Source organism: Hyperoodon ampullatus (genome assembly GCF_949752795.1).
Source record: "Hyperoodon ampullatus genome assembly, chromosome: 16".
Lineage (NCBI taxonomy): Eukaryota > Metazoa > Chordata > Mammalia > Artiodactyla > Ziphiidae > Hyperoodon > Hyperoodon ampullatus.
Window position 1 is genome coordinate 66,265,266 of NC_136929.1, and position 27,933 is coordinate 66,293,198.

At 35.8% G+C, this 27,933-nt stretch overlaps 1 protein-coding gene across 3 annotated transcripts; it reads left to right on the forward strand.

Annotated features, from left to right (window-relative positions):
• On the forward strand, positions 1-27,930 carry SPART (spartin; the record flags this gene model as incomplete). 3 transcript variants are annotated; one of them, XM_079721689.1, is made up of 8 exons in its annotated part: positions 1-812; positions 4,259-4,456; positions 6,680-6,835; positions 9,314-9,437; positions 13,077-13,271; positions 14,303-14,461; positions 14,539-14,629; positions 27,066-27,930. In XM_079721689.1, the coding sequence occupies 8 exons, from the start codon at positions 3-5 to the stop codon at positions 27,337-27,339; spliced, it is 2,007 nt and encodes a 668-aa protein (XP_079577815.1). In that variant the 3' UTR covers positions 27,340-27,930. The 3 variants fall into 3 exon arrangements, with proteins under 3 accessions (XP_079577815.1, XP_079577816.1, XP_079577817.1); XM_079721690.1 differs by having other exon boundaries at positions 3-812; positions 6,680-6,839; positions 9,321-9,437; XM_079721691.1 differs by lacking the exon at positions 6,680-6,835 and having other exon boundaries at positions 3-812.
• Between the last annotated feature and the right edge of the window lie 3 nt (positions 27,931-27,933).

Below are 27,933 nucleotides of genomic sequence, written 5' to 3' on the forward strand. Positions count from 1 at the left end.
AAATGGAACAAGAGCCACAAGATGGAGAACCTGCTGAAATTAAGATCATCAAGGAAGCATACAAGAAGGCCTTTTTATTTGTTAATAAAGGACTGAATACAGATGAATTAGGTCAGAAAGAAGAAGCAAAGAACTACTATAAGCAAGGAATAGGGCACTTGCTCAGAGGAATCAGCATTTCATCAGCAGATCCCGAACACATAGGTCCTGGGTGGGAATCTGCTAGACAGATGCAACAGAAAATGAAAGAAACACTACAGAACGTACGTACCAGGTTGGAAATTCTAGAGAAGGGTCTTGCCACTTCTCTACAGAATGATCTTCAGGAGGTGCCCAAGTTACATCCAGAATTTCCACCTAAAGATATGTCCGAAAAGTCACTGGAGCCTCAGTCCTTTAATTCACTTCCTCAGCACAATGAAGTAAATGGAAACACTCCAACTACAAGTACAGAATCAGTTTCTACACCTAGTACTTTTTCCTTACCATCTCAAAGTCATCCATCAGAAGCACCTCCTGCTTATACTCCTCAGGCTGCTGAGGGTCACTACACTGTATCCTATGGAACAGAATCTGGAGAGTTCTCATCAGTTGGGGAAAACTTTTATAGGAATCATTCTCAGCCACCTCCTCTTGAGACCTTAGGGCTAGATGCAGATGAGTTGATTTTGATACCAAATGGAGTACAGATTTTTTTTGTAAATCCTGCAGGGGAGGTTAGTGCACCTTCATATCCTGGGTACCTTCGAATCGTGAGGTTCTTGGATAATTCTCTTGATACAGTTCTGAACCGTCCTCCTGGGTTTCTTCAGGTAAGCCAAAGAAAAATGTAAACATAATTTGAAATATGTGTAGAATATATTATTTTTATTTGTAAATATTTATAATGTATCCAAGACAGTAAATGCAAGAAGATTATTATAAATTCTAGTTCCTTTTTAAATATATTTCATGAAATTTATGAGCCATGAGCCTCTATGTTTGTGTTTGATAGCCTTTCTTTTTCCTTTTCTTTAGATGTAAACTCTTGTTTTAGTACTAAATTTGTGAATACAGGACCTGAGGGAAATCAGAATATTCATCCTTAACTTGTAATTTTTTATCTGAAGAAGAAACGTAATAACTTTGATTTCAAAAGGGATTTATGTAACTCGTGTGAATGTATAACTGTAAATTTCTATACATGTCAAGCCTCAGCTGAGGGGCTGAACTGGACTAGATCCAGTGTCTGGAATAGTGGTTCTCAACTAGTAGGAATACCCCCCACCCCCAGTCTCCCCACCGTGGGATATTTTGGCAGTAGTTGGGGACATTTTTGGTCGTCACAGCTGGCACTGGGGATTGTGCTACTGCTACTGGCATATATGGTGGGTAGGGGCCAGGTGTACTGCTAAACATCTAAACAGGATAGCTCTCATCAATAAAAAAATTAACTGAAAATTTCAGTCATGCCAAGGTTGAGAAACCCTGGTCTACAAGTAGAGACTGTGACAATCATCTAAGATGCAGTTCTAACTTTCCAAGCACATAAATTTACCAGGATGCCCTTGGTCCAAGAACAAAGACTGGTGCTAAATAAAGGTTGTTAGGAAACTGTTGTGGAATTTGTAAGGTATTCTGAAGGTGATGGTCCAATATCAATCTGTTTTTAAAAGAGTGGACATTGGTACAGGGAGATGGGGTTGTAGAAGTATGGATTCAGTATACATTGGGTATAACAAAAGGGTTTGCATGTAAGACAGATGACTATTTGAGCAAGGCAGGTGCTTTTATCCAGAGTCCAGATGATGTGGTTTAGTTACAGTACTAGTTATCCAGATTTATTTTCTCTCTTGGTATATTCTATTTTCAGTTCTTATGCAGCTTGTACATGGAGTCAACTTGAAGGTTGTTTAAAGATAGTTGGAGACTTACTAGGGATGTATGAAGGAGATATTTTGGGGCATTGCTGAAAGGAAAACTTCATTAATGGACAGGAAGAATAGTGTGAATCCCATAAGTTATTTTAAAAAAGAAGCCTTGAGGTTAAAAAGAGTAGGCTTTTTGATTGGGATTAGGAGGGGGCTGATAAAAGATATAATACTTTCTGTTGATCTGGTAATAGAGTAAAAGTGGAATTTAAAAAACCTTTGGGGCCTGGGCTACTGGAGGTGTGGGGAATGAACATCAGAAACATTCTGCTACATGTAGAATGAGCTCATGAGCTCAACCATTAAAATGACTTGTTCTCTAGTAAAAATTTGTTCTGTCTTAGTTCTTTTAATTTTGTTTTTAACCTTTCCAACATCTCCTATTTTGAGTCCTAAATAAAAAGTAAAATTGTACCCAAAGTTTGAGTCTTTTTAAGGGGCTCTCACTTACATGTATTCGGATATTTGTAACAGTGTCCTTAAAGAGAGTTACCAGGTGTTTACTGAATTTTTTTGTTCTAAAAAACAAACATTGAAACAACTAAGTATTAGAAGTTAGATGTAATTTTTTTTACGCTGCAAAAAAATCACTATTGCTTTATTTAGGAAATTAGAAATTAATTTGGTTTTAAATAGGCAGACTAGAATTCTGTGGCTTCTAAAAACTATTTTTCTCTTGACTTTAGTTTTAATATACTTTTTAAACCTGTTAAATTTATAGTCAGTTCATAGGGAACTTGGACATGAGATTGCCCTCTGAAAGTGAAACTGGGAGAAGTCAGCCTATGGTGGATGAGCTCACCAATCTGTAATAATCTACCCTGAGAAAGGTCTATAAAGTTTTATTTGAGAAGATTTGAGGATACTTCATTTCAGTCAAGGTGATCAGAATGTAGTTAATCTTAGAGAAATCATGGCAAAGTAAAAGAAACCTTTCCCAATCTTTAGTCATTTAAGTATAACCATTTTGATTTTATTTTGTTAAATCCAACACTTGTTATTCATATTTTTATTTAAATGTCTCATTTGTTAATTTTTTCCTAAACAATAACAACTGTGAAATTGAGGGAAAGATACCGTTTTTCTCCCTAATACATATTAAAATATGTTGGTACTCTAGTTTGTATATTACTTGAAGTCATTTCGTATACCACAGATGGTTATATATCATACTTTGGAAAATACAGTAATCAGTTTTATTGTAACTTGCCTGAAGTTTGACTTTTGTAAAAGTTGGAGAGTGACTTTTGAGATGACTAAAAAAAGAGAGAATCCATTAAAAAAAAGAATTTGAAAATGTTTGTTAAGCACTTTCTAGGAAAGAGTCAGACTTGAGTGCTTGATTCCTGCACGTTCGTATTCTGTTGGTCAGAGATGATGATAGTATACCAGGATTTTCCATCGTTTATATGAAATATTTAATCCCATTGACTCATGTTTATCGCACAGTATTTTGATAATCTATTCTCCCAAGTTTCTTAATATTAGGAAGAGAGTGTCCTCGGTGAGGGGTGAAGTTATATTCTGGTCACTCAAAGAATAATGGAAATGAATAATTTGGGTATCCTGATTTAAACTTAGTTTCTTCTGAATTTAGATCTCTAGGAGGTGAGCTTAATTAAGTCTTATTGTGATAATCTGACGTCGCCAGATGACGTTGAAGGGCAGCTTTGTGTCATTTTGATTTAACTTCACAATAGATAGTGAACCCATAAATGTAACTTAATCTTCTTGCTCTGTCAGATCAGGTTGGGTTTAGTTAAAAGAAAATTCAACATTTTGAATGCTGGGTTTCTAATTAAAATAATTGTTTAGTTTCTCCGGTGGCAGATAGCATGTGCTTAAACCCTAGCCCCACTTTTTGGTTGTTGACTCTGAGCAACTTAACCTCTCTGTGCCTCAGTTTTCTTGTAGTTAAAATGACAACACCAACCAAGAGGATTAAATCAGTAAATACATTTGGAGTACTTGGAAACAGTTTGATTTTATTGTTTTCCACAAAGGGATGTCTAATTTGAATAATAAAGAAAACCTTAATTTACTTTGACCATTTATTTAAAGCTAGACTCATTATTGGTTAACAGTGGGCTGTTTAAGGGCACCAGTTTTAAGACTATATAATTAGTGGAGCAATAACATTTTTAGCACAGTTCCTGTGAGTGTTTTGCAGGGAGATCACACTAGCAAATGGCTGATTTTTATTGGGGGTTTGTCCATGCTGATGGTTCTAGAAAGCCTTGTAAAATGCATTTCAAACTTAAAATGTGTGTTTGCTAGTATAACAATATTTAAAACCTCGGTGAAAACCTAGTTCTATTAATTGATTTGTTTTAAATTAACCTTTTCAGGTTTGTGACTGGTTGTATCCTCTAGTTCCCGATAGATCTCCAGTTCTTAAATGTACTGTAGGAGCCTACATGTTTCCTGATACAATGTTACAAGCATCAGGATGCTTTGTGGGGGTCGTCTTGTCTTCTGAATTACCAGAAGATGATAGAGAACTCTTTGAGGATCTATTAAGACAAATGTCTGACCTTCGGCTCCAGGTAACTTGTGCGATCACCTTCAGGATGTAAACCTACTGTAACATAAGCACTTCTGCTTTTAAAGAAACTGTAATAAGCTCTAATGTCATCAGAGTTAGGAAACTGAGAGTATATAATTTGCTTACGTATTCACAAATACAAGTTGGGAATTGGCTGTAAATAGTGATTAAGATTGTGGTCTCTGGAGTCAGATTACCTCTGTTTGAATTTGAACTCCTCCGCTTAATACCTTTTAACTCAAGCTGTTGATCTTCTCTATAGTTTAGTTTCTTTATCATAAAGTCAGGATAATGATAACATCCACTTCATTGTGCTGTGATGAAGATTAAAAGTTAACACATTAAGACACTTACATCAGTGCTAGCAAGTAGTAATGTTCTGTGAATATTTGCTTTTGTTATGACCACTGTCTTACTTCTCAGTTGGGAAAGTGGGCCAATGGGACTAAATGGTGAAGTGACGGTAATTTCAGCATTAGCATCTGGGTAATATTGGACATTTTAGGGGTATGACTTGAGGAACAAGTTTTGTTTGAGGGAATTGTCTTTGTTCTCATGATGAATGAAGGCAAAATAAAATGTGATTTAAAATACTGTTGGTCATCCTGTGAACTTGCCTTATTTAGCCCAGTTCCTCTGCCCACATGCTGATCTGTTACAGGGAGTTGAAATAGAGTATAATGGAGATATTTTCTTTAAGTGTTCTTGCCCATCCTAACGTAGGACAAGAGGGGGAAAATATGTTTGATTGTGAGTACTGACAGTTATCTGAGGTTGAAGGAGATTGACAGCATGGTAGTGTAATCTTTTATTTTCTCTTTCAGTCAGCAGATACTTAGAATTCATTATTTAACCTGGTTCTATGTTAAATGATGGGGTGGGGAGAAAGAACAGAGGAGGCTATAAAGATACATGTATAACAGCTCCCATTCTTGAGCACCTTACAGTCTGTTGAATAACCACAGTACAGTATGATAGGTGATGGAAAAAAAAAGTGACAGGAGGTCTGGAAGGATTTCACAAAATGGTTTCCTTTGAGTTCAGTCATGAAAGATTTGTTCCTTTTTCCTGAGGAACTAGAATACACTGTTAATCCATACCTGTATTAAACAGTTAAGATCAAAGGTGGTGGGAGCAGATCACGAGCTAAGTGGAAGGTCGGAGGGTCATCTCAGCATTCCGTTGTAAGAACTGTGTGTGAGAGTGCCCTGGTGATCAACATGTTCTTAAATACTAGATATTTAAGCTGTGTCAACAAAACCCATGACCCCATACAGAAGTGTGTGCAGCCTCGATGTGCTTAGGAGAGGAGTTTACAAAGGCAGCAACATGGTCAGATGGATATGGGTTTAAGTCTAATAAGCTTTGCTGTTTACTAGCTGAAGGAAGTGACATTCCTTAAGTATCCCAGACCTTTTATGGAGCTGTTGCTCCCTTTACCCCTACATTCATTTGGCCTATATTACTGGGCTCTAGGAAAGAAATTAAACTGACCTTTAGGTTATATGTTTACTTCCTCTGTTTAGTTTTATTTTTTTGGTTGAATGTTATTTTTAGTTTTCTGTATTGTCCTAGAACTCCAACAGTAAACAAAAGCTAGTTACTAGCTATACTTTTGATTTGCCTTTACTCTTAAGCATTCATTCAGCAAAGTGTATGCAAGCAGATTACCTTTAGTGTTGAGTGCAAAAATGGAAAAACAAAATCAGCCTTCCAACAATGCAGAGTAAGTTAAACTGGACATGAGGTTTGTTAATTGCCTTTATTTATTTATTTATTTTTGAAAATTTGAATTTATTTTTTTATACAGCAGGTTCTTATTAGTTATCCATTTTATACATATTAGTATATATATGTCAATCCCAATCTCCCAGTTGTTAATTGCCTTTAAACTCATTTAGTCTTGTATGTGTTTCCTAAAACTTATAATTTATTATTTAACTAAATTTAAATGTAGCTGCATCTGATTTAACGATCACTTGTACCAACTACTGCTATAAGTTTATCTCTTATACTTTGTTTTTTTGAAATTTGCTTTAGGCCATATCCTGTGAGCCAAAGAACTCAAAGGTTTGAGGTTTGGTGATGAGATAAAAGTATAGAGAAAGACCAGTAAAAGTAGTTGTAAAACACTGTCATTTGAATAGGTATATTATTGGAGCATGGTGTACCATAGCTTAGAGGAAATGTGAGTTTGAGCTAAGCTTAGGCCTTTACTCCCTAGGCCAACTGGGACCGGGCAGAAGGACCAAATGAATTCCAAATCCCTGGAAGACCAAGATGCCCCTCTAACCAACTGAAGGAAGCCAGTGGCACTGATGTGAGACAGTTGGACCCAGGCAGTAAGGATGTGCGTCATAAGGGAAAACGGGGGAAAAAGGTTAGTAGAGTAAGTGAAAGATGAGCAAGGTATGAGTGTGTCTTCTATTCTAATGGTACCTTTCACCAGTTTAAATTATGTGTAAGATCCCCATTTACTGAAGCAGAGCAACGTGCAGATTTACAAAGTGATCACTGGTAAAATAATTAATATTTCCCTTTCCAAGTATTTGTTATTTAAACTGTTTTAAAAGATAATCTATGTTTGGGGGGATAGTTTTTTGCAACTATCTGAAAGATTTTTATAATTACGTTAATGATGTGTATGTTTTTTTGTTTTGTGTTATTCTCCACCTTCCTATATACACCAAGATCTTGGGGCTAGGTATGCTTTTCCTTAAACTACCATTTTTATTCAGTTCCTTATTTCTTCATGAACAGTCAGCAGAACAGAGAAAATGGGCTTTTAAAAAATACATTTAGTAGTTCTTTCATTTCTTAGATTTTGTGATATGTTCCAAATGGTAAATTTGGATTAGAGTTTAGGAAATATTTATTGAGTGCTAGAAAGATGAGCATAGTGGGAAAAATTTTTAATTTCTCATCTCAAAATATTTCCCATCTAGTGGGGAGGACAGATTAGCAAAGAGATAATTTCTACCCAATGTGATCATTAGATGAAAGTACATAAGTTGTATAGAACGCTAGGTTGTACCTTCCACATAGATGAGTGGTGTGGAAGCAGTTAAGGAGGCTCCTCCTGGAAGGCACTATGGCTAAGATGAGTCCCGAAGGTGAAATAAGCAAACCTATGGTGAAAGAAAGTCACATTGTGTGAGTATTGAATTATAAAGTTTCCTACTGTTCTTTGTTGTATTCCATATTATAAGTGCTCAGTAATTGTCTTTGGAATTAATGAATATCACATGAATATTCTACTTTTACTTGCCAACTGTCACTGTGGGTTATGTTGAGCATCTTAGACCAGCTTTATGAGGACATTGGGAGTCCAAAATGGAAGTTAGAACTTCATTTTTAAAAATTTAATTCCTTGGTTAAAAAAAAATCTAATTATATTAAAATATATATATATCTTTGGAAAGCTTTACTCCCACCTTTGTCCCTGTCTACACCATTCCTCCTGCCACTGTCGGTAATTACTTTTATTAGGATCTTGTGTTTCTTTCCTGGGTTTTTTGAGGCAGATAAAAGCAAACAAAATCTGTAATTATTTCTCTTCCTTTCTTATACATAAGGGAACATCATATAGAGTGTCCTATATATATATATATATATATATATATATATATATATTTTGATAATAAAGTCTGGGGTAAAGAGAGAACTTCCTCAGTCTTTTTTACCTTATATTTCATTGTATGAATATATCGTAGTTTCTTTAATCAGTCTCTTATTGAGGGGTGTTTGGTGTGATTGTTTGGTATTACAGGCAGTGCTTCAATGAATGACTTTGTAGAGCCATTGATTCATACATCTGCAGGTAATTCATCAAATAAATTCTTAGAGATGGGGTTACTGTGTCAACAGGTAAATGCATTTGTAATTTTGATAGATTTTGCTACATTGCCCTCCCTAAGAAGTATACTGTTCAGCACTGCACCAGTAGTTGTTGGAGCATACTTATCTCCCCACAGCCTGCTCAACAGAGTGGGTGGTCTATTTTTTGGCAATCCGATGATGAGAGAAATATATTGGAATATATTAATTTGCATCGATTTTATTATGAGTGAAGTTGAGCAAATGCATAAGGGTAACTTGAATTTTGTTTTCTGTGTGATGTCTAGTTATGTCCTTTGTCCATTTTTATTACTGGGTTGTTAGTCCTTTTCTTCACAATTTCTAGGAGCTCTTCATATATTAGAGACATTGGCACATTGTCAAAGATAGAAGTTGCAAATTATAATGAGGTCTGAGTTAGCCTCCTCCTAAGTTTTTAGAATGAAAACAAATTTAGCTTTGAGATTTTGAATGTTGGCCCTAGCTGTTAAATTAGCAAAGTACAGGTATTTCTGTGTTTCCCATTTCCATTCGAATGGAATGGTAGATTCTGTGTTTATATACTTTTATTTGCTTTTACTTCATTTCTGTCAAAACCAGTTTATTTGGATACATTCTTCCTTACTGACTGAGTCATTTAACAGAAATCTTTTAACCTTACTGAGTACTGTATGCATACATACCAATATCTAGGGGGTGATAGCTCTATGAAGGAACTCAGAGTGGTCAAAGAAAGAAAAAAATTAATCAATTTAAATATAATTTGATAAATGCTGTATTGGAGGTATGTTGGTATTTAAATCTTACTTACCAATGGTACCTAATGTAAGACAAGAACAGTTTTCACCTTCACGGTGGTTATGGTATTGCACTTTATGTAATAAAATGTACTTATAACTAGGTTGCCTGGAAATATTTTCATTAATTAGTATTTGTTGGCTTAATATTTTATTATAAAATACTTACGATTTTTCCTCCTCTTAGTATTTATTTCACATTTTGAAATATTTTTACTGTTTAGACCAAAGGTACTTCAAGTGAAGAAGTTAATCTGAGTCACATTGTACCTTATGAGCCAGTTTCAGAAGAAAAAGCAAAGGAAATACCTGAATGGAGTGAGAAAGTGGCTCAAAACATTTTGTCAGGTATTATAGTAATGTTAACTTTTTTGCCTGCATAATGTGAAACCTTTGAATCCCATTAGAGAATACTTGGAAAGATACTATTTTATGTTTTGGTTTTAAATGATCAGTTTATAAATATTTAAAAATAGAAGGAACTAGTCTCTTTGAATGTCACATATTGTCATATTGGTGTAAGTTCTTGGTCTGTTATTCTCTGTTTTACTCTTGGGAAAATTGATAGTGAAAAGCTTCAAGAATCTCCAAAGTTTCAGAATAGCTCTGAACATAAAATTAGTTATTTTCCTTTCCCCTTTGAAATTCCCCCTTAATCTTTTTTTCTCCCCTCTCCTTCCTCCTTCTCCACCAAAAAAATGACATTCATCCGTCTTTGGAAGCAAAGTAGCACTCCCCTAACCTTATGGCAATACAGGCATGAAGAGACCTGAGAATTATAGCCAAGCTGTTTGGGAAGTAGACCCTACTATTTAATTATGGTTAGAAAGGGCTTCAGATCATTTATTTTAAAAACAGAATAATCATTACTGACACATGTGTTTATACTTTAATTGGTTAACAATTTAACTACAGTAGCTCTCAGATTGAGACCTTATATTTTGTTTTTTAAAAAACATTGCCAGTCATTATTATTCAGTAAGTCAAATTCATGACCCAGTAAGGGGATCTTGACTAGTTATTTAATAGACTATGAATAAAGGTTTCCATCTCTGGTTTATAGGTTTAAACTCATTAAAATAATGGAGGTGTCTAAAGCAGAGGAAATCTTTAACATGAAAAACGAACAAACTAAAATAAGTGAAAAATGATTAAGTAGCTAGGAGCAAACAAAATATTTTGCCCAGTGTCAAAGCTGCTTGAGACAAGAAGAAAAGATAAAGCCAAATTTTCAAATATATGTGTAACAGTTGAAATTTATCCTTGAAAGAGATTTTTAAAGAAGTTGTAAAGGAACTTCCCTGGTGGTCCAGTGGTTAAGACTTTGCCTTCCAATGCAGGGGGTGCAGGTTCAATCCCTGGTTGGAGAGCTAAGATCCCACATGCCTCCCGGCCAAAAAAAAGCAAAATGTAAAACAGAAGCAATATTGTAACAAATTCAATAAAGACTTTAAAAATGGTGCATATCAAAAAAAAAAAAGTTGTAAAGAAAAACCTTCACTCTTACTACCTTGCACCCTAACTTTACAGGCTGCTAAGTTGTTTATTAGGTCAGCGTTCAGAAAATTAGCCCTTATCCACACATATGTAGATAACTAAATTCAAAGGTAATTAAGTTTTTGAGTTTATACTGCTATAAGACTGTATAGTATCCATGTGTAACAAACCATCCCAAACTTAATGATGTGAAACAACAATTTGTTTACGCTTAGGAATTCTGTGGGCCAGGTATTCCAAAAGGTCATATCAGGGGTGGCTTGCATCTGCTTCATGATGTCAGGGCCTCAGCTAGGAAGACTCAAAGGCCAACTAGTGACTCAGTAGCTGGGAGCTGGAATCATCTGAAGGCTCCTTCAGTCACACTGAAGTTGGCATCTGGGTTAGGAGAGCTCAAGATCTAGGACTGCCTACACATGACCTCTCCATGCCTCTTGACTTCCTCACAGCATGGCAGCCTTAAGCTCATCTGGCATCTGCATAGTAGCTCAGGGTTCAAGTGTGAATGGTCCACCAAACAGGCAGAAGCTGCATTACCATTTCTGACATACTCTTGGAAATTTCCAGCATCATTAGTTATAAGCAAGTAACAAGCCTGCCCAGATTCAAGGGAATGTGACATAGACCCCACTTCTCAATGGGAAGAATGTCAAGATCATGTTGAAAGAATATGTGGAATAGGAGATACTGTTTTTGACCATCTTTGGAAAATACCACGGGCCACAAAATCTTAGGACTCCTAGATACCATACAGATTCCACACACTGGTTCTATTCGAAGAAGTAGATCATCCGGAGAGCCAGCTAACGCTGAGGAGAGATCTCTTCAGAGATTTCAAAAGAACTGTTAGCAGTGCATCATTTGAAAATGAGCCAAAACTACCTTCTGGTAACACTTAGAGACCTTCTTTACTACTGGGACTTTAGTGTCTTCAGGCTTGTAACTCTCTTCCTTTTCATCCTGTATCCTCAGGGCTAGAGTTCTAGCAATAGCCCTAATAGTAACATTAAAACTATTTAACTGCCAATCAGAATACCTGTCTCCTTATATGCTTTTTAATAGGTAGCATGAAAAACAACTAGCTCACTGAATACTTAAGGTACAAGCTACAGAGAAAGGTGTAAGAAATATCCAAGATGTACTGCAGAAAAAATTATCTGATCTGTCAAGAAACTATTTCTACCTGACTCATGTAGGTTCTGTACAAAGATGAGTAACCAGGGATCTAAATTGAGCTCATTCACCTTAGCCCAATGATGAGTAAAGATCCAATGATGAGTAAAGATCAGTAAAAGCTATAGTCTTATACTTTATGAATGTAAGAGGTGAAAAAACTGCTTAAAATTTACACATGTAGAAAATTGGTTTGAGAAGCTTAGACTTACACTTTAAGAAGGCAGCTGCCACACATTTTAGATGGAGTGGAGTCTAATGAGCTAATTTGGGAGGAGGTAGAAGATTGGTGGCAGTGGACTGAATAGCGCCCCCACTGGGTTAGGTTTGAATTAGGTCATTGTATGTCATCTGCCAACCTCGTATTTATTCAGCATTCATTCACTGCCTGCTATATCTCAGCATTAACTGGATATGTAGGACGCAGACATGGATAGAATAAATCTATATCTGGCATTACACATGCCGTTTAAAAGATCTTAATAGCTACCAATGAAATACTGTATTTCCATATCTTCTATTGCAGCCTCTACAGTTTTAATTATCTCTTCCATGGTGATATCTTGTTTTTAATTAACATCTAGTTTTTCTCTTTATTAGTCCTGTGACTTTTCATTTATCTCACTTCCACTTATTTTTCTGAAAGTCATCGATGGACTCCATCCCCCTTGTTTGATATAGTTTCTTTGTAAGATTATAGTCTATTTGAGCTCTCCTTTGTTCATTGTCATTTATTTTATGATTAGTTTTCCTTAACTTCAAGTTCAGCTGTTTTTCACCTAACACTTTTCAATCTATCAGTTAACTCTAAAAACACATAATTTTTTTCTTGACTAGACATCTTCAGTCCCTATATTGTTATGTGAACTCCTGGCTGGAACCTGTTTGCCTGGGTTTGAGCCCTGATCCTCCGCCAAGGGTAGGACAGTGGGGATAGGGTTGGAGCCGGAAGTGGACATGTTGTCTGAAACAGGAAGAGAAACACATCAATTTTTCCAATCAATTACTACTTGGTACTTTTCATTTGCATTTTTAAATAAATGGGTATGGTTTTCACATCATTGGATGCCTGCTTACTAATGGGCTGAAGTAATTATATAAAAATCATGGCACAGATCTTGGAAAACATACTTAAGTATTTTTAAAAGCTCATTGTTTCAGGGTATAGCCAAAAAGTTGGCTTGAAAATTTATGGCATGTTTGGGATTTGAATATTGAACTCCTTGGGTTTTTTTCCTGTTGATCAGTTATTTGTTAAAGGGCTTAAAGGTATAATCAGTCCTAATTTTGTGCAATTCAAAATTTTCCTTTAAAAAGGTGCTTCCTGGGTGAGTTGGGGTTTGGTTAAAGGTGCTGAGTTTACTGGCAAAGCCATCCAGAAAGGCGCTTCTAAACTGCGAGAACGGATTCAACCAGAAGAAAAACCAGTAGAAGTTAGTCCAGCTGTGACCAAGGGACTTCATATAGCAAAGCAGGCTACCGGAGGAGCAGCGAAAGTCAGTCAGTTCCTGGGTAAAGTAACTTTAGATTCCTTTACTTTTTTTCAGTTAAATAAAAATAATCTCTTAGTCCAGGTTAATCTAAATCTCATTTAAATGTTTTAAATTTAAGAGTAAAGAATTAGGACAAAGCAGTTTTGCCTTTCTACTCATGGTAGAATCAGTAATCCAGCAACATCAACCTGAGAGCCTTAGAAATATTTCAGGCACTTGACACACCTACTGATTCAATATCTCCATTTTTATAAGATCTCTAGGTGATTCTTATTTGCATATTAAAGTCTGGGAAACACTGGTTAGGGGTTGTTTTGTTGTGTTGGAGAGGGGAGTGTCTGTGCATTTGAAAAGGAATGTATTTGCTATCCTTGAATATGACACATTCTTTTAAGGACAACTCACTGCATAAGCAGTTGAGAGTCAAGAGTGAGGGGTGTATTGTCTTGAATAAAGCTGACTTAGTGATTCTGGTGTCAGCCTTCCCTAGTAATATGCCTCTAAACCCCTCTCCTTTGAGGATCACAGCTCTAAAGTTTGGTATTTTAAGATGGCCAGATAGCTCCTTAGAGGATTGTCATAAAATTTAGTAAGACTGTCTTTTTGGTATTTGATATTCTTTGGAGTCAGATTTTTGGTTTGTTTGCTTTTACATAGACTTAAATACTTTATTACTATTTCAGTGAGTATTTGCTGATAGGGAGAAAAAGTATGAATATGCTTAGCTGGAAAACATGATAGTTGGACCTACCAGTCTTGCATTGCAGATAGAAAAGGTGGATGGTTCTCTTCTATGCAAATTGCCAAAAAGAACATTATATTTAAGAGTCAATAATCTCTACAAACACATCCTGAAACTAAGCAATAGCCTTTGTTTAAAAAGTAACCAGCCCTGTTTTCATTCTTTTTTAAATAAGAATGGTAACATTATACAGTAAAACAACTTTAGATGCTCATGGAAGAATTTTGCTAAGTGAGAGTGGTAAAATTAAGGGAAAAATACATTTTTTGCTAAGTTTTTTTGTTTTTGTTTTTTTATGGTTATATTAGTTGACGGAGTTTGTACTGTAGCAAATTGTGTTGGAAAGGAATTAGCTCCACATGTCAAGAAGCATGGAAGCAAACTTGTTCCAGAATCTCTTAAAAAAGACAAAAATGGGAAGTCTCCCCTGGATGGTGCTATGGTTGTAGCAGCAAGCAGTGTTCAAGGTAACATAAAGGTCTAAAACTTTAGGAAGATCTTTTTGCTGAGGGCTGGTTTTACTTACTTTTAAATGTATTTGCAGGATTTTCAACTGTCTGGCAAGGATTGGAATGTGCAGCTAAATGCATTGTTAATAATGTTTCAGTAGAAACTGTACAAACTGTCAGATACAAGTAAGTTGAATTTTATCATTTTAATGATGAAATCTCTTGTAGCATTTGTAAAACTCTAGGACAGTTAAAATGATTGTGTAGTTATTTTTATTAAGTATCTGATAAAACAGTTTTTTTCACTTGCTGTTTTTAAGTAGGGAGAAGAATAAAGTTTTAGCAAATTAATAGTATTACTGTGACTTTGCCTTATATTACTGTTATAAATACTGCTTCATCATTAATGGAAAGAATAGGTTTAAGTTTTTTTTAATGCCTGGAATTTCTGTATGCCTTATTAACTGCATGTTCTTGATGGGTGATGTTTGCCTATAGTTTGACGGGGAAAACTTGAATTATAATTAAACTATTGTACTTTGTTAATACTAGCCCCTTCTATATACAAAGAATGTTAAATTTTCATACCTTATGAATCTACCACTGTGCATCTGTATTGGAATAGACAGATGGTATGAGAAGACATACCATTAAGAAATAGACAAACATAGAAATGAATGATTTATTCAAGCTTATCTGATAAGTGGTATTAAAGATAAGACTTGAGAACAGGATTTTCTGATTTTAGCTCTTTATTCTGTCTTTATAAGTACTAGAGGGCTAAACTTAAATTTAGTATGAAGGACCTGAGTTGCTTTCTTAGCTTTGAATTAGTTTAGATCTTAATATTTAACTTTATTTAGAAGAAAAAAAATAATGGTGTTCTCAACTCTTGGTTATTTGTATTAATTATTTACTCACAGCATTTGAGTTCATACTTATATAAGACACTGTGTTCAGTGCTTTCCATGTGTATTATTCAATCTTTAACACTATTATCTCCATTTTACAGATGAAGAAACCAAAAGCATAGAGCCTTAAATACTTGTTAAGAATTGTACCCCTAGTAAGTGGTAGAGCTGGGATGTAAGCCAGGTCCCTCTGTCATGCAGTGTCAGAGAACAGTGCTGGGCCAACACTGCCCTTAATGGGATATCTGTGCAAGTTTAGTATCTAGAGTTATTTTCTAACACTACCTAGCATGTGTTTAGACTCCCTCCCACCACAATAAATTACCTTTGGTTTAGGAAATACTAACTTAATTTCCAATCTGAGTTGATTTTATCTGCTCAGTCTGGGGCATGCATACCTTAGAATCAAAGCAACACAGCCATATCATCTTGGAGTGCCGATTTTACCAAAGGATTTGGAAAAGAAAATGCAGAGTAGATCTGAAATTTTGGTGGAGATGTAAAACTCAAGTCTCCCAGCTCACTTCCTGCTACTTGTGGCATTGACCTCTAACACTCTTTTTGTTATGCCTTTCAGGTTACATTGATGGATGAGTCATAATTAGGAAAATAGTTTCTTCTTTTGTTGCAAGAGTAGGAGAAAGTCAGAAGTGTCTTTTAGACCAAAAGTGGGTTATTTGCAGATTATCATATGTTAGCCCAGATAAATAGGCAGTCATATGATTAAGTAGGAAGTGCTTTATTGGGCTTGTCCATTTCCTACTTTAATGAAAAGAAAAAATGCTTACCTAAGTACAGTTAAGTGGAGCCCTGTTAAAAGGTTTGAGATTCACATAACGAGGAAGTACAGGTTTTGGTGTAGATTTTGTATTTCTTGTCCTTAGTGAGGGGAACTTAATATGATAAATAGGGTATTTTAACAGTGGTTCTGAGCTAATTGATTTCTGTTATGGTGTACATTGCTAGTTTTATCCTTTCCTCCAAAGATTCATGGAGTGAAAAAAAGCAGGTGAGAATTTAGTTAAGTAGGTTTGTATTTCCAGTTATAAGGGTACTTTAGTCTTAGTAGTAACTTAATCAGGAAACTTGGAAAGATGGGCGGGACAGTGGGGAATAACAGGTTTTGTCCAAGTAATACTGTTTTCTCACTTATGAATAATCTGGCTCAGAAGTAGAAATTGCTTTGTAGGGGAAGAAACTGCAAGTATTAAACCAGTAATAACTCAGTGATATTTATCACTCAAGAATTGGAAAAGCTAGTTGTTCTTTCATTTAATTTAGTTCTCAATAATTTACATAAATTTATATTTATTTACATTTATGAATTTACATTTATTTACACTGTGAAAATTATTTGATAGAGTGAGCATTTGTGTTTTTCTGCTCTCATCCAACTGATGGTTGTATAGTAAAGAAAACATTATTTTTGGAAAATGTGTATTCTTATTGTCTGTGAGAAATTATTCCCCCAAGTAGTCATGTAACATTTTATGGGAAAACTCAAACGAACTTTTTGGCCAACCCAATATTATATAAACTTCTTTATCTGATTTCTGGTAGTATAAGCCAATACAGAGGATTATTTTTTTAATCTAGGCTATTTAAAGGCAGTTTGTATTAGAGAAGTATATCCTCCATGCCTTTTATGGTTTTGATTATGATTCAGGACTGTGTTCATTGATTATGAATGATTTACCTAAAGATCTATATAATTAATTACTCTCCTAAATTTTTAAGGTAAATGTATAAGAAATATTTATTAAGACTTTATTTTTTTGGTTACATTAATACTTTTGTCCTATTTTAGATTTAGGAACATGAAGACCTACAGGAACAATGAAAAGCAATTAAGTAACTTTAAACCTGCTATATTTAATTGCAGTATAGTATCTATTAAATAATTAATCACTCTTCTACATAGCTTCTAAAGTTCACCTTTAAGCTCCTTTTTTTCCACTTTAAATTGTTTAGAGGAAAATAATATAACGTCAGTAAGTTAGGTGCATTTTTCTTTTCCCCTCAGTAATATTTTATCTTAGAACACATTTGTGAAGAATAAGCTTAGTAAAAATATTTTCCTATAAGAATTTACTCTTATAAGCTATAGTATTTTATTGGTTTATTTAATGAATTTTAATTAAAATACCCCTTAAATTTGCATTGAGTGAAGGGGCAAATTCAAATCCATTTGAGGGTATCTCCTTTGGCAGATGTCACATTACCCAAAATGAATTCTATATAACATCTACTCAGGAGCTATATAGGATCAGTCTTCTCTTTTCAATATGGTAACTATACAAATATTTGAACACAATCATTATATCTTCGCTTATTTTTTCTTCTCTACTAAATACTCCCAGTTTAACAATTCTATATATAGTTTGAATTCCAGATCCTTCCTTCATCAGTGTTGTTCTCAAAATATGGAACCCAGAATTGAATCTAATATTCCAAAGGTCTTGTGACCAGATTAAATACAGTAGGGTTGCCTCTCTTGTTTTGGTCATATTTAGAATGTGATAAACGTGGCACAGAAGACAAAGAGTATATCTTCATGGTAGCTGTTACTTTATTGGCCCATATCAAACTTGGGTGTTTTTTTTTAATTTTTATACAGCAGGTTCTTATTAGTTATCCATTTTATACATATTAGTATATACACGTCAATCCCAATCGCCTAATTCATCACACCACCACCACCACCACCCTGCGGCTTGCCCCCCTTGGTGTCCATATGTTTGTTCTCTACATCTGTGTCTCAATTTCTGTCCTGCAAACCGGTTCATCTGTACCATTTTTCTAGGTTCCACATATATGCGTTAATATACGATATTTGTTTTTCTCTTTCTGACTTACTTCACTCTGTATGACAGTCTCTAGATCCATCCACGTCTCAAAGAATGACCCAATTTCGTTCCTTTTTGTGGCTGAGTAATATTCCATTGTATATATGTACCACATCTTCTTTATCCATTCATCTGTCTATGGGCATTTAGGTTGCTTCCATGACCTGGCTATTGTAAATAGTGCTGCAGTGAACATTGGGGTGCATGTGTCTTCTTGAATTATGGTTTTCTCAGGGTATATTCCCAGTAGTGGGATTTCTGGGTCATACGGTAATTCTATTTTTAGTTTTTTAAGGAACCTCCATACTGTTCTCCATAGTGGCTGTATCAATTTACATTCCCACCAACAGTGCAAGAGGGTTCCCTTTTCTCCATACCCTCTCCAGCATTTATTGTTTGTAGATTTTTTGATGATGGCCATTGTGACCGGTGTGGGGTGATACCTCATTGTAGTTTTGATTTGCATTTCTCTAATGATTAGTGATGTTGAGCATCCTTTTATGTGTCTGTTGGCCATCTATATGTCTTCTTTAGAGAAATGTCTATTTAGGTCTTCCAGCCATTTTTTGATTGGGTTGTTTGGTTTTTTGATATTGAGCTGCATGAGCTGCTTGTATATTTTGGAGATTAATCCTTTGTCTGTTGATTCGTTTGCAAATATTTTCTCCCATTCTGAGGGTTGTCTTTTCGTGTTGTTTATGGTTTCCTTTGCTGTGAAACGGCTTTGAAGTTTCATTTGTTCAAAAGTCCCATTTGTTTATTTTTGTGTTTTTTGTTTTTTTTTTTTTTTGCGGTACGCGGGCCTCTCGCTGTTGTGGCCTCTCCCGTTGCGGAGCACAGGCTCCGGACGCGCAGGCTCAGCGGCCATGGCTCACGGGCCCAGCCGCTCCGCGGCATGTGGGATCCTCCCAGACCGGGGCACGAACCCGTGTCCCCTGCTTCCGCAGGCAGACTCTCAACCACTGCGCCACCAGGGAAGCCCTTATTTTTGTTTTTATTCCATTACTCTAGGAGGTGGATCAAAAAAGATCTTGCTGTGATTTATGTCAAAGAGTGTTCTTATGTTTTCCTCTAAGAGTTTTATAGTGTCTGGTCTTATATTTAGTCCTTTAATCCATTTTGAGTTTATTTTTGTGTATGGTGTTAGGGAGTGTTCTAATTTCATTCTTTTACATGTAGCTATCCAGTTTTCCCAGCACCAGTTAGTGAAGAGACTGTCTTTTCTACATTTTATATCCTTGCCTCCTTTGTCATAGATTAGTTGACCATAGGTGCATGGGTTTATCTCTGGGCTTTCTATCCTATTCCATTGATCTGTATTTCTGTTTTTGTGCCAGTACCATATTGTCTTGATTACTGTAGCTTTGTAGTATAGTCTGAAGTCAGGTAGTCTGATTCCTCCAGCTCTGTTTTTTTCCCTCAAAACTGCTTTGTCTATTCAGGATCTTTTGTGTCTCCATGCAAATTTAAAGATTTTTTTGTTCTAGTTTTGTGAAAAATGCCAGTGGTAGTTTGATAGGGATTGCATTGAATCTGTAGATTGCTTTGGGTAGTACAGTCATTTTCACAATATTGATTCTTCCAATCCAAGAACATGGTATGTCTCTCCCTCTGTTTTTATCATCTTTAATTTCATTCATCAGTGTCTTACAGTTTTCTGCATACAGGTCTTTTGTCTCCTTAGGTAGGTTTATTCCTAGGTATTTTATTCTTTTTGTTGCAGTGGTAAATGGGAGTGTTTCCTTAATTTCTCTTGCAGATTTTTCATCATTAGTGTATAGGAATGCAAGAGATTTCTGTGCATTAATTTTGTATCCTGCAACTTTACCAGATTCATTGATTAGCTCTAGTAGTTTTCTGATGGCATCTTTAGGATTCTCTATATATAGTATCATGTCATCTGCAAACAGTGAGTTTTACTTCTTCTTTTCCAATCTGTATTCCTTTTATTTCTTTTTCTTCTCTGATTGCTATGGCTAGGACTTCCAAAACTATGTTGAATAATAGTGGTGAGAGTAGGCATCCTTGTCTTGTTCCTGATCTTAGAAGAAATGCTTTCAGTTTTTTACCATTGAGAATGATGTTTGCTGTGGGTTTGTCGTATGTGGTGTTTGTTATGGTGAGGTAGGTTCCCTCTGTGCCCATTTTCTGCAGAGTTTTTATTATAAATGGGTGTTGAATTTTGTCAGAAGTTTTTTCTGCATCTATTGAGAAGATGATATGGTTTTTATTCTTCAGTTTGTTAATATGGTGTATCACATTGATTGATTTGCGTATATTGAAGAATCCTTGCATCCCTGGGATACATCCCACTTTATCATGGTGTATGATCCTTTTAATGTGTTGTTGGATTCTGTTAGCTAGTATTTTGTTGAGGATTTTTGCATCTATATTCATCAGTGATATTGGTCTGTAATTTTCTTTTTTTGTAGTATCTTTGTCTGGTTTTCGTATCAGGGTGATGGTGGCCTCATAGAATGAGTTTGGGAGTGTTCTTTCCTCTGCAATTTTTTGGAAGAGTTTGAGAAGGATAGGTGTTAGCTCTTCTCTAAATGTTTGATAGAATTCACCTGTGACGCCATCTGGTCCTGGACTTTTGTTTGTTGGAAGATTTTTAATCACAGTTTCCATTTCATTACTTGTGATTGGTCTGTTCATATTTTCTGTTTCTTCCTGGTTCAGTTTTAGAAGGTTATACCTTTCTAAGAATTTGTCCATTTCTTCCAGGTTGTCCATTTTATTGGCATAGAGTTGCTTGTAGTAGTCTCTTAGGATGCTTTGTATTTCTGTGGTGTCTGTTGTATCTTCTCCTTTTTCATTTCTAATTTTATTGATTTGAGTCCTCTCTTTTTCTTGGTGAGTCTGGCTAATGGTTTGTCAGTTTTGTTTATCTTCTCAAAGTACCAGCTTTTAGTTTTATTGATCTTTGCTATTGTTTTCTTTGTTTCTATTTCATTTATTTCTGCTCTGATCTTTATGATTTCTTTCCTTCTGCTATCATTGGGTTTTGTTTGTTATTCTTCCTCTAGTTCCTTTAGGTTGTTTATTTGAGATTTTTCGTATTTCTTGAGGTAGGCTTGTATAGCTATAAACTTCTCTCTTAGAACTGCTTTTGCTGCATCCTGTAGGTTTTGGATCATCGTGTTTTCATTGTCATTTGTCTCTAGGTATTTTTTGACTTCCTCTTTGATTTCTTAAATGATCTCATGGTTATTTAGTAACATATTGTTTAGCCTCCATGTGTTTGTGTTTTTTCTGTTTTTTCCCTGTAATTCATTTCTAATCTCATAGCGTTGTGGTCAGAAAAGATGCTTGATATAATTTCAATTTTCCTAAATTTACTGAGGCTTGAGTTGTGACCCGAGATGTGATCTTTCCTGGAGAATATTCACCGTGCGCACTTGAGAAGAAAGTGTAGTCTGCTGTTTTTGGATGGAATGTCCTATAAATACCAATTAAATCTATCTGGTCTATTGTGTCATTTAAAGCTTCTGTTTCCTTATTTATTTTCATTTTGGATTATCTGTCCATTGGTGTAAGTGAGGTGTTAAAGTCCCCCACTCTTATTGTGTCACTGTCGATTTCCTCTTTTATAGCTGTTAACAGGTGCCTTATGTATTGAGGTGCTCTATGTTGGGTGCATATATATTTATAATTGTTATATCTTCTTCTTGGATTGATCCCTTGATCATTATGTAGTGTCCCTCCTTGTCTTTTGTAACATTCTTTATTTTAAAGTCTATTTCATCTGATATGAGTATTGCTGCTCCAGCTTTCTTTTGATTTCCATTTGCATGGAGTATCTTTTCCATCCCTTCACTTTCAGTCTGTATGTGTCCCTATGTCTGAAGTGGGTCTCTTGTAGACAGCATATATATGGGTCTTGTTTTTGTATCCATTCAGCAAGCCTGTGTCTTTTGGTTGGAGCGTTTAATCCATTCATGTTTAAGGTAATTATTGATATGTATGTTCCTATGACCATTTTCTTAATTGTTCGGGGTTTGTTTTTGTAGGTCCTTTTCTTCTCTTGTGTTTCCCACTTAGAGAAGTTCCTTTAGCATTTGTAGTAGAGCTGGTTTGGTGGTGCTGAATTCTCTTAGCTTTTCTTTTCTGTAAAGCTTTTGATTTCTCCATTGAATCTGAATGAGATCCTTGCCGGGTAGAGTAATCTTGGTTGTAGGTTCTTCCCTTTCATCACTTTAAGTATATCATGACACTCCCTTCTGGCTTGTAGAGTTTCTGCTGAGAAATCAGCTGTTAACCTTATGGGAGTTCCCTTGTATATTATTTGTCGTTTTTCTCTTGCTGCTTTCAATAATTTTTTTAAAAATTTTTTCCCATTTGATTACTATGTGTCTCAGCGTGTTTCTCCTTAGGTTTATCCTGTATGGGACTCTCTGTGCTTCCTGGACTTGGGTGGCTATTTCCTTTCCCATGGTAGGGAAGTTTTTGACTATAATCTCTTCAAATATTTTCTCGGGTCCTTTCTCTCTTCTCCTTCTGGGACCCCTATAATGCGAATGTTGTTGTGTTTAATGTTGTCCCAGAGGTCTCTTAGGCTGTCTTCATTTCTTTTCATTCTTTTTTCTTTATTCTGTTTCACAGCAGTGAATTCCACCATTCTGCCTTCCAGGTCACTTATCCGTTCTTCTGCCTCAGTTATTCTGCTATTGATTCCTTCTAGTCTAGTTTTCATTTCAGTTATTGTATTGTTCATCTCTGTTTGTTTGTTCTTTAATTCTTCTAGGTATTTGTTAAACATTTCTTACATCTTCTCAATCTTTGCCTCCATTTTTTTTCCGAGGTCCTGGATCATCTTCACTATCATTATTCTGAATTCTTTTTCTGGAAGGTTGCCTATCTCCACTTCATTTAGTTGTTTTTCTGGGTTTTATCATGTTCCTTCGTCTGGTACATAGCCCTCTGCTGTTTCATCTTGTGTATCTTTCTGTGGATGTGGTTTTTGTTCCACAGGCTGCAGGATTGTAGTTCTTCTTGCTTCTGCTGTCTGCCCTCTGGTGGATGAGGCTGTCTTAGAAGCCTGTGCAAGTTTCCTGATGGGAGGGACTGGTGGTGGGTAGAGCTGACAGTTTCTCTGGTGGGCAGAGCTCAGTAAAACTTTTATCCGATTGACTGCTGATGGGTGGGGCTGGGTTCCCTCCCTGTTGGTTGTTTGGCCTGAGGCAACCCAGCACTGAAACCTACCTGGGCTCTTTGGTGGGGCTAATGGCAGACTCTGGGAGGGCTCATGCCAAGGAGTACTTCCCAGAACTTCTGCTGCCAGTGTCTTTGTCCCCATGGTGAAACAGAGCCAGCCCCTGCCTCTGCAGGAGACCCTCCAACACTAGCAGGTAGGTCTGGTTCAGTCTCCTCTGGGGTCACTGCTCCTTCCCCTGTGTCCCGATATGCACACTACTTTGTGTGTGCCCTCCAAGAGTGGAGTCTCTGTTTCCCCCAGTCCAGTCAAAGTCCGGCAATCAAATCCCACTAGCCTTCGAAGTCTGATTCTCTAGGAATTCCTCCTCCCTTTGCTGGACTCCCAGGTTGGGAAGCCTGATGTGAGGCTCAGAACCTTCACTCCAGTGGGTGGACTTCTGTGGTATAATTGTTCTCCAGTCTGTGAGTCACCCACCCAGCAGTTATGGGATTTGATTTTACTGTGATTGCGCTTCTCCTATCGTCTCACTGTGGCTTCTCCTTTGTCTTTGGATGTGGGGTATCTTTTTTGGTGAGTTCCAGTGTCTTCCTTTCGCTGATTGTCCAGCAGCTAGTTGTGATTCTGGTGTTCTCACAAGAGGGAGTGGGAGCATGTCCTTTTACTCCACCATCTTGGTTTAGGACCTCTGTCCAAACTTGGATTTTTTAAAAATGAACCTTTTATTTAAAATCTGGACCTTTGTCTTATTTTTGGACAATTGATATTTGTACCTAAATAAAAAGTTTACATTTATTCTTAATTGCACTTTGTTGATTTTGACCCATCATTAAATCTATAATTTTGGCTTCAGATTTTGATGTGTGTCATATTAGCCTTCCATTTTGTGTTACCTGTAGATTTGAAAGACATGTCTTCTTTACATCTTAGATATTTTCCACAATGTTTTGTGGATAAAATCTGTTCACATGCTTACTGTAGCCTTTCCTCCTGACTGACCTTTCTCCGGCCTAATGCTTAGTGAGATTGGTGGGTCAGCTGTCTACAAATCTCCTAACAGTATTGTCATTTCTCATCTTTCAGTTTTGTCTTATTAGATACTTCTTAGCATGGTTGTCTTCCATACCCATTCATTAAATATTGCTTCTGTCTAAGGTTTTACTCTGTCCTCCCTTTTCTGCCCTTTGTGGATTCCATCTATATCTGTGGCTACAATTACCACCTGTATTTCAGCAACTCTCAAATCTACGTTTCCTCTTAACTTTTAATCTTCAGGCTCATACATCCCAACTACATACCACTACAGCCATTCAGTCCCTGAGTCTTGTTGTTTTTTATATTCATCCCTTTTGCTTCAGCCTCATTAGCACTACCTTAGAATAGATTTTCATCGTTTTTCATCCAGCTCACAGCTTGTTTCCTAACTTGTTCCTCAGTCTTAAACCTTTACAGTTCACAGTGCAACCTGTATTAGATCTTTCTAAAACATAAATTTGGTCATGCCATTCCCATTGATTTCAAGATAAAGTTTAAACTCCTTAGCTTCACCTACAAGGTCCTTCATAACCCATCTGCCTTTGATGGATAGACTAATAAGAAGCTATGTCTATTTTAAATATTTAAGGTTAATATTTCTAAGAATAGTTTTGAAGGTTGCATGTAAATTGAATTTTAGGCAGATTTATTAGAAAGTTGTGATTGAAATTTTGCTATAATTAGTGAAATCTGGAATCACTGCCAGTATGCTATTTTGCTATACATTACTGAATGCACTGGAGAAATTTCAGAAAAGTCTCATTCAAATTGAAAATTGAATTCCATTGACTTATTTAGAGCATTCTTTATATTCATTTTTCATTCTTAAATTGGTAGTGTTACTCAGTATATAAAATTTAATTTAATAAGCTCTAATTATAGTTAACTTTTGAAAAAGTAAGAATAAAAAATAAGCTTTATTTTTTTTAATTTTTGCTAGAGATAGGCTTTCTAGGAGTCTTTAACTGTGTAGTTTGAGTAAAGAAAAGAACTGAACAGTTATTTATCAAGCAAGAGAAGAGAGTAGGTACCTGCCAGGAATCCTGGTTTTAGGGCATACTGGGAAGCAGAGGTAATAAGTGAGGATATACTTAAAAAATAAACACAACTGCTGAGAAACATAAGGTTTGACAGATTGTAGGCTCTGCTGTGCCCTGGCTCTGATTAACATTAGGCAAAGGACAGAATGAGATATCATTCAGAAGCATAATAAGATGATTTCGTATTTCTACACTGAAGTTGAAAAAAAAGACAAGCATGAATAAGCCAATAGAATCACAAGCCACTGTTTTAGGCCAGGCTAATAGTAACAGAGTACTTGTTAATTCAGAGGACAGATCCAGTGTTAGAAAAGATGTCCAGATATTGGGTCTCAGTGCATCTAGGAAACTTCAGTGTGTCCTGGAGAAAATTGTAAAATTTTGCCTCTTTGTTCTTGTATGTTGCTTAATCAATCCTCTACTTGGGGAAATGTATGGACAAGAAAAGCTTTAAAAGCCTGGTACTTATTAAAAAAAGGTAAAGAGTAAAACAAGAAATAGGGTAAGTTTTAGTGTCCTTGTGTAAGACCTCAAGTTGTATTATTTTCTTATGGAAATGGTATTAAACACCATCAATGGTATTGATTATGGTCAGGAATAGCTACTTTTGTGTAATGCTTTGTAATTTCCCAAGCCCTTTGCTATACATATGAACTCAGGAAACTCTTAGATGGATAGGGCAGGACTTCCTCATTTAATTCATTCAACAAATATTAGATGTCAGGCACTGTTCTAAGTACTTAAGATACATTAATGAACAAAGTAAAGAGATCTTTCTCTAATGGGGTTTATAATCTAGTAAGACAAACAGTAAGGCAAACAAAAAATATTCTAGTGAGACGAACAGTAAGCAAAACAAAAACAATGGATGTAAAAAAATTCTATAGTACGTAGCAGACTAAGTTATAGAAGAAAGAGAAGTTTAAGGGGGAGATTGATTGGCAGTGGGGTAGGGCATGTGAGATAAGGCAATTAAAATAGGTTAAATACTGAGAGGATAATAGCTGACTTGAAGAAGGTGAGGCAGTTAGCCACATGCATATCTGGGGTGAGAGTAGTCTAGGCAGATACCAGCCAGTACGAAGTTTATAGGGCGGCGCATGTGTGCTTGGTGGATTCAAAGAACAGCAAGAAGGCCAGTGAGTCTGCAGTGGGGTGGAGTGGAGTGAGGAAGGGTGTTGTAGAATCTCTGCTTAGAGAAAACTCAGATTCCAGTAGTTTGAAAGACTTAACCAAAGTCTAGTTAGGGTAGAACTCAAAACCATTTATAGTGACCTATAGTTGTTTCAGTTAGAATTCTCTTATATTTCCAGAAGAAGATTAAAAAGGAAATATTGACTGATTAACAACCTTTATTACAATTTACATTTTATTCTTCAGCATAAACAGTCTTTATTACATTAATCTCAGCCTCACTTTATTTTCACAGTATTTTTGCTAAAGGAGAAAATAACAGCCTTGGCACAGTGTGATTTTATTCTTTACTGTGTTTTAAGTTATTAATTAAATTGAAACCTAACTTTTGATTTTGCTTTTGGATAACATGCTAATCATGTCACCTATTTAATACTAATTCAGAAGATCTTAATTTATATTTGTAAATTCATTGTATTTTCTCTAATCTTTCTTTTAAAGATATGGGCATACCGCAGGAGAAGCTACACACAATGCAGTAGATTCTGCCATCAATGTTGGTGTAACTGCCTATAATATTGACAACGTTGGCATCAAAGCAATGGTGAAGAAAACTGCAAAACAAACGGGACACACGCTGCTTGAGGACTATAAAATTGTTGATGATTCTAAGGGGGAAAATCAAGGAGGAGGAGCAAGTGTAAACATGAAAGGGGAGAAAGATGAACAGGGAGAGGCACTAGAGAAGGATGGGGCAAAGAAGAAAGATAAATGATAGAAGTGCTGTGAATTGTCTATACCAAAGCCTTACAGATGGATGCAATTTTGTTAAATGGCAAATGTGGAGTTCCCCACAGATTAACCAGGATTTTTTAAATGTATTCATTCCTACAGAGTGACTGTTCCATAAGCTTTATGGCATGTATTCTACTTCTAAGGAAAAGAATCAGTATTCTTGCATCTGGCCTTTAGAAATACAGTTACATTCTCTGTGAGTTGATTTTTTTCTAAATGTGGCTAAAATATTTTTGCAGTTAAAATAAGACTAATAATAGATGTGCTATAAATCTCATTAAACCTAACGTTAAACTATTTTTGTATTTGCTGTCTTTCAGAAAGCAAAGTAGGAAATTATATATTTACGTAAAATTTGGCATTTAGTAACTATAGTTATGTTTGTACTGGGAAGGAATGCTTTAAACATTGTTTCCTCTTTTTGCACTAATTGTGGATTTTTTTTTTAGGTGCTTGTGAGAATTTTCAGTGTGTAAGCTAAACAAAAACTATAACCCTAAATGAAAAGAATTCTTGTATAAGATTTAAAAGATTTTTTCAAAACAAGGAGTAGACTAATCATGAAAAATAAAAT